Source organism: Rutidosis leptorrhynchoides, chromosome 5 (assembly GCF_046630445.1).
Source record: "Rutidosis leptorrhynchoides isolate AG116_Rl617_1_P2 chromosome 5, CSIRO_AGI_Rlap_v1, whole genome shotgun sequence".
NCBI classification, from domain to species: domain Eukaryota; kingdom Viridiplantae; phylum Streptophyta; class Magnoliopsida; order Asterales; family Asteraceae; genus Rutidosis; species Rutidosis leptorrhynchoides.
Genome location: NC_092337.1, coordinates 20,013,623 through 20,020,664, shown reverse-complemented (window position 1 = coordinate 20,020,664; position 7,042 = coordinate 20,013,623). Strand labels below are relative to the sequence as shown.

At 33.8% G+C, this 7,042-nt stretch overlaps 1 protein-coding gene across 1 annotated transcript; it reads right to left on the bottom strand.

Annotated features, from left to right (window-relative positions):
- Positions 1-3,355: 3,355 nt before the first annotated feature.
- Positions 3,356-6,700, bottom strand: LOC139847087 (UDP-rhamnose/UDP-galactose transporter 6-like). The gene is made up of 6 exons (XM_071836693.1): positions 6,531-6,700; positions 4,908-5,134; positions 4,612-4,796; positions 4,320-4,520; positions 4,047-4,208; positions 3,356-3,969 (listed from the first exon to the last, which is right to left on the bottom strand). Exons 2-6 carry the CDS (start codon positions 5,035-5,037, stop codon positions 3,640-3,642), a joined length of 1,008 nt encoding a protein of 335 aa, XP_071692794.1. The 5' UTR covers positions 5,038-5,134; positions 6,531-6,700; the 3' UTR covers positions 3,356-3,639.
- Positions 6,701-7,042: the final 342 nt, after the last annotated feature.

The following is a 7,042-nucleotide window of genomic DNA, read 5'->3' as shown; positions in this document are numbered from 1 at the left end:
GCTGATCAACTTCATCTCCCATCAGATTGGAACGTACGACATCATCCATAATCTGAGATGAACGATCCCCATCAGAATTAGATGAAGACACTTCTCCACTTTTAGAAGCCGCATCCGCTGTTCCACGACTAACCGATCGGTTTCGCAAAATCCTAGTAGCAGTCGCCGTTAAATCTTGGTACTTTTTCTTCTTCTTGGACACCATGATACACAGCAGATAGCAATAGCAGAGATAGCAGGATCGAACTATAACTCAAATTTGAAAGAAACAAATCAGACCAATACTCACCCGGGTTTTGGTCGGAGATCCAAGACACTCGAACTGGAAGAAAACGGCAGCGAACGGCGGTGGAACAGAGGCTCACGCGCGGGCGCGTGGAATACCGGCAGCTGAACAAGGTGGCGCGTGGGATGGCAGTGGTGGTCGGAACTGAATGAAAATTTCAGGTTTTGCAATTCGAGTATGTCTGAATCGATTGGCGGGGGTGGTGAGATGCAAAAATCAAAAGAAAAAACTAAATATTCGACGGTGAACAGTGGCCGGATCGCCCTTTTAGGAGAGAGAAAATACTTTGTGCTTTTTTTTTCATATATAACTAAACAATAAAAACAATCATATATTAAGAGAAGGGAATCACAATCAGTATCACACAAATTTAACCCGACAAAATTGGGAGGCACGAGAGAAACTTAATATTTCTTTACGCGTCCTATGACAAATTTCGGGAACATTTACTGTAAATTTCTCCAACTTAGGCGTATTATTAAGCATATACTTTATAACTGCAAACTCTTTCCTTCTGACAGCTTCCAGATTAAGTATAACGATTTCTTTCATGTTACAAACCAAACAAGCCGGTGCCGGTGCCGGTGTGTCTCTACTAGTGGGTCACATTTCGGTACGTCAATTACGTTTGCACATAGAAGACCCTAATTAAAACAAACAAGGCAGATAATTAACACTAATTTTTTTCTTCTTCTAGGTATAGTAAAAGATTGCACGTGAACTTACCTCAGAAAAGGTAATATGCTCAAGATTAGGCATATGGTTAAACAAAACCAACAACAAATCCCATTCCCAAACACCATTGATACCAATCAAAAGCTTAACTTAATTTGGGAACAGTGGCCTGTCCCTAATTAAACTGCGCACAGTGTTCAAGGCCTACAGAGAACAAACAAACATTAGACTCATCATCATCATTAATTAAAATCTCGACAACTTTTTTTTCATTTTTTAATCAAATGTACCTCAAATCAATTTTATATCGAATATGAGTATTAAAAGTTTATTGGAAACGAATAACATACAAAGTAATTGAAACAGATACTGGGAACATATTTCAAAACTTTTTTTAAACAAATCTCATTTTGTGGTTGCAGAAACGTAATAATATCATATACGAATTCAAGTTTTTGTGATAAGTGAACTCATACATACATGTACAGTTTGACCAGTCAAAGTCAGTATCTTCACTGATGAGAGGCTTGTGAAGACTTCCAAATTCTCTCTAAAAAGTAAAAACATTAACGTGACCTTCCACTAGAGATAATGGCTCCAATATATTATATTTTGTTGTTACATGATCCGAAATGTTAATGTATTCAAGGTTAGGAGCATCAATAAGAATGTTATGATCAGACCCTTGCCAATAGTCCCAATTGTAAAACCATATCCTTAATCTCTTCAAAGACGCTGAAACAACCTTAGACTTCTCAAGGTAATCGTAATTGCGCATCGCACAAAACTCTTGCTTCACAAATAATTCTTCTAAAACAGGACATTGAGAAATCAAATTTTCAAAAGTGTACGCACTGGAGATAGAAATAGACTCTTAATGTTAACTCAGTGAGTGTATTGCAATTCTTCAATATATCAATATCCATATGATTAAACTTAACTCCAAATGTCCTTTTCGAAAAACAAAGCTCTATTTGTCGAACTTGACAACTAACAATGGTACGAAGCCAATCTCTGACACGAAGGTAGTAGTCATAATTTGGTTTGTTATAAAGAAAAAACTTTTGTATTGGCTTACCGTTACGTAGATCTAAGGCTTTATCTACTGAATCATAAAAAATTCGGACTTGTTCCTCTGTAGAAAAATCAAACTTTTCAATCACTTGGTAATACTCATTATCGTTTAGTTTGTTATAATGGCAAAAAGGCATCACGATATGGAGAGTTGGTAGAAAAGGCCAGACATCATCATAAAGATACTTCCACCTCTTCGATAAAATAGACGTGTGTTTGGAATCACGACCATCCTGAATTAAGGATAAGATTTTAATGATGACTTCATCAGGTAATTTGTTAAACATATCTTGTTTTTGTTCTTTTTTGATTAAATATTTGTTATCGGCAGCAAATGAATGTTTGGGCTTCATAGTTTTTGTTGAAGAACGTAACTGAGAATTAGATCGATGAAGTTGGTAGGGTAGGGTAGGGTAGGGTTTCAGAATTGTGTTACAGGTTAAATCGGTTATACTGTTGTTCAAAAAAAATATAAATAAATAGGTTATGCTGGAAACATGGAATAAATCTTCCTTGTATAATTCGAACTAATTTTTTTTTTTTTTTTTGGGGCCATCAGGGAGACCCATCCCGTTACAACAGGGAACTCAAAGCAAAAATACATAATTCGAACTAATTACTTGCGCCTCAACATTACTTGGACAACAAGATGTACATATGGGCTCAATTTAGGGCCCACCTACACCTAATATTATACGTAACGTATATTAGCTACGTATTATTAGGAAGAATGGACTTTGCAAAATTACTATGCACTCCGTATTGCCTCCAATTTAGGGACGTTCATTTTCGGATATCCGAAAATTCGGATAGTGATCCGAAATCCGAATCTGAAATTTCGAATATCTGATTTCCGGATATCCGAAATTTCGGAATTGCATATTAGATTATCCGAATATCCGATATTTTTGAAGAATTTTGAATATTTTCGGATATTTTTCGGATATTCCGGATATTTTTCGGATATTCCGGATATTTTTCGGATATCAGTATAAGTTATGATATTCAGAATATCCGAATTTTTTTCGGATTCGGATAAAATATGACCATAAAAAAACTTTTCTCAATATTACTTAATACAGTATAAGTTATACGAGTATAAAGATAAAGAAATTGTACTTCATAATCTTATAACTTCACAACTTTTCTAGAGGGCTTGGCAAAAATGGTACAATACTAATTAGCAAGTCCATTCCCATAATCAAAATCAAAATATCAAAATAATAAATTAAATCAAATCAAAATCACACTCTAACACTTTGAATTATGAAATACCAAAGGAAAAGAAGACCAGGCTATATAGAGGCAGGAGTTGTCACTTCAAAATTTCCAACTAAAATCAAGAACACTGTGATTCAAGTACATTTGTTTAATTATAATGACACTTCAAACAATAACAAAAAAGACAATATATGGCTTCCCCCTCTATAAGTTCTTCAACTTATAAAAATTAGAATAACAAACAAAAATCATATGGTGTATAACTTAAAAAGCAACAACAGACGGACGACTTTTCTAGCGAATATAAGACTTGTGTAATGTTGTTAATCATTTCATGAAAAATATATATTTCTTTCTGTGTAATACTCTGAGAAAAGCTTTGCTTACACCTTCTCATCGGTATCAGAAGCTTCTAGAAGCGAGTCCTTTTTCGGTTGACTGGTTTTAGGAAGTGAATAAGATCTTCGTTCTTTACCTCCAGGTTTTGATGATGCATTACCATACCATATCATCCCCATAATTGCTATAATCATTCCAAGAACAACATGAAGATTAAGACCCTCTCTCCCAAAAAACACAAACCCGAGTGTCAGCACGAGTATTGTTTTCATGTGACCAAGCACTTGGAACGTCACAGCTGTAAACCTCCCGATGCAGATGAATTGGCTCAAGTTGGTGCCAATAGCAATCGTGCATGATAGAAATAAGAACAACTGCAAACATGATGATTAAATGATTAATTCACAAATCTGAAAGTAAATATATAAAAAAGATTAGCATATATACTTACCGAAGATGTCATATCATAGTTAAAAGCATCAACTCTTTTGTTTGTTAGCCAGTAATCCACAAAGGGACCCACTAGTAGCAAAGATCCAGCCTGGATAGGCGCAGTATGTCCTAACAGGTTGAAAGAACTTAACTGATATTTCCTTTGAAGATGATGTACATACTGCACATAAAATTGTACACAAGTGAGTTTATTTTGTTTCTTAGTATTAAAATTATAATTATAATTTATAATTTATATAGATATATAAATATAATATATAATACCGCTTACATATTGTTGAAGAGCTGTACTCCAAACTGCAACAAAGGCAGCTACGAAACCTTTAGTATTCACACTCACATCAGTAACTGTGCAAACAGCAACACCCAGAAGAACGATTAAAATGCTGAGCTTTGTGTCTCGTGAATATCGTATCTTATCGAATGCAACTTCCAACAAGCAAGATACAGGGATCATACTCAGCTTTGCTATCTGATAATGACAAAATAATCTTTAAACACTAAGTAACCATAACATATAAACATGGTTGAGCAAAGTTATGATTAAAGGAAGTATAATCTACCTGATAGAATCCAACTGAATTCCACATAAGACTGACATTCATTCCAACAATGGAGAAGTTAGCGAATAAGACAAATTTCAAAAGATCTAAGATTGGTAGATGAGATGGTTGGATGTAACCCAGCCACCTAAGAACAATAGTCATCAAAGTAGTCGTAACAAAATGCAACCCCGTTAACGTTGTAGCTGCAAAAAAGAAAAATCATTAAATACCAGCACTTAGATAATCGTCCACAGTACATTAGCAAGGAGCATCGTAAGCATGGAGCAACAAAAAGATAGAAATAGATAACTTACCAAATGTGAAACCATATGTTGCCATTAAAGCTTTGTTAACAATGATGATCCCAACAGATGTGACAATGTTAAACGCCCATGCAGCAATGTCGATTGCTGCCTTTTTATCAGCCTTACTTGACGGAGTCATTTTCACTATATTTTGATATAAGTTTTACCCCTTGTGCACAAAAAATAGATCTCTGCAATTCAACATAACCCAACGAAAGCCTTTGTGTTTTGTCACCCTGTTTAATTAGATGGATGAAAGATTAAGAATTAAGATTGAGAATAAGCAATATAACACAGCCTGTATTCTCAGGCACTAAACAAAGGTATCAAAAGAGATGTAATGCAGTAATACCAAAAAAGAAGCATGGTACTCAGAATCTAAATAGTTACTCAAAAAATAAGATAATATACTTCTGTACCTAAAGCAAGATTATCACATACTGAAGATTATATTACGACATCCCTTTCTAGATAATGAAGTTTATTGAAAATGCTACAAAGATAAATAGTAATGTGGTTGGGATCGGTTCTAAAAGCTTTAAACAAAACCTGTCAAAATCTAGAAGTTGGTAAATCCATTTTAGAGTACCTAAAAGTGAAGTATATGGTCTTAAGATATAAGCAGGTAGTGAAAATCTTAAACACTATTATAGTCGATACTCAATATAAATAGCATAGAAATGTATAAATAGGTGAACTGTAATTAAAAATATATTCATGATAGGTCGTCATATTAGCTTAAAAAAAACTCTGATTTAAAATAGTAATTGAAATTGAATTGAATAGAGAATGCAGGATATTCAACCCGTTAGTTACTCTCCTTCCGATGAGTTCTGCCAGGTCTTTAACTTAGGGATCCAGTGCATATAGCCAATTATTATACATGGATCATTGACAAGAAACAATTTCAATTTTAAATGTTGGTTAATTCACAAATCCTAACAAAAAAAATTGCTCACGGTGTTGATAGCGTATACACTGTTCATTACATCAGAATTCTAACTCCTTAACTTGTAGCTATTCCCCCTAAAAGGATCATGAAAATTCTTTTAAGTTCACATTTACACTTTTATTCAGCTTAGTTAACCAGCAACAACATCATAGCAATAAATATGACTTAAATCGCTCAAAATTAATACTCCGTATGTGATTCATACATTAATCGGATTGTGATTGGTACCTAATTATCTTTTAACTTAAACAGTTCAAAAATCATTCAACAGTAAGTGAACACATTTTAGGGATTCTAAAGAGCTACTGTATAAATGCAGTCAGCATGATCAATATGCACCATTATCCTAAAAATTCAAACAAATCTCCAAAAAACACATCTCAATTCGTTTAAAAAAAATAATTAAACAAATATCAACAATAAAACAATGAAATAAGCTACAAATTATAAAAATGAAATTGCAGATCCATGAACTAATTAGATCGAGAACAGCGGCTGTTCAATTCAACAGACTATAAACACTGATTATCAATAGAATTCAACAATTAAGCTTGCTCATAACCTGAATTTCAGCATCGAACTTAGATCGAAGTAATTTCAGATCTACAGTACGTTAATTTGAATTTTGATTGTTATTGAACTGGCCGAACTTTTACAAATTGAATATTGCGTAAACATACCTGAGTGAACAGATTCGGATCAAATCAGAATCGAATTGCAGAGCGAGTTAGCTCACACAGTTGAAATCGTTGTGTGTGTTTCGAGAGCATATGAATGGGGAATGAATTTGATGGTGAAGTAAACCTCAAAGAATTTGAAGGGAGATGGAAGTTGCACGTTCATGTACCTTTTTTCCTATTTTTCACTACGTTTTTATAACCACCTTTTTGGTAAAAATAATAAAGGCTTAAAATAATTAAATAGAGTACTATAGTTGAAAAGGTGGAAGACGATTTATAAAACAACAATAATCAATCTCACATATACTCGTAAAGTTATTGGAGATGTTATATATAAACAATCATTTCCTAGTCTAGAATAAAAGAGAAGTCGTTTCTCTAACCAAGAATCGAGAAAAAATTATCCATCACAAGAAGAAAAAGTCATTCATCTCTCTCCTCCACGGTAGAGAGATTGCTTTCGTAAGTACCTTGGACAAAAAAAAAGTGGCCATAAAATGGTAGAATCAAAT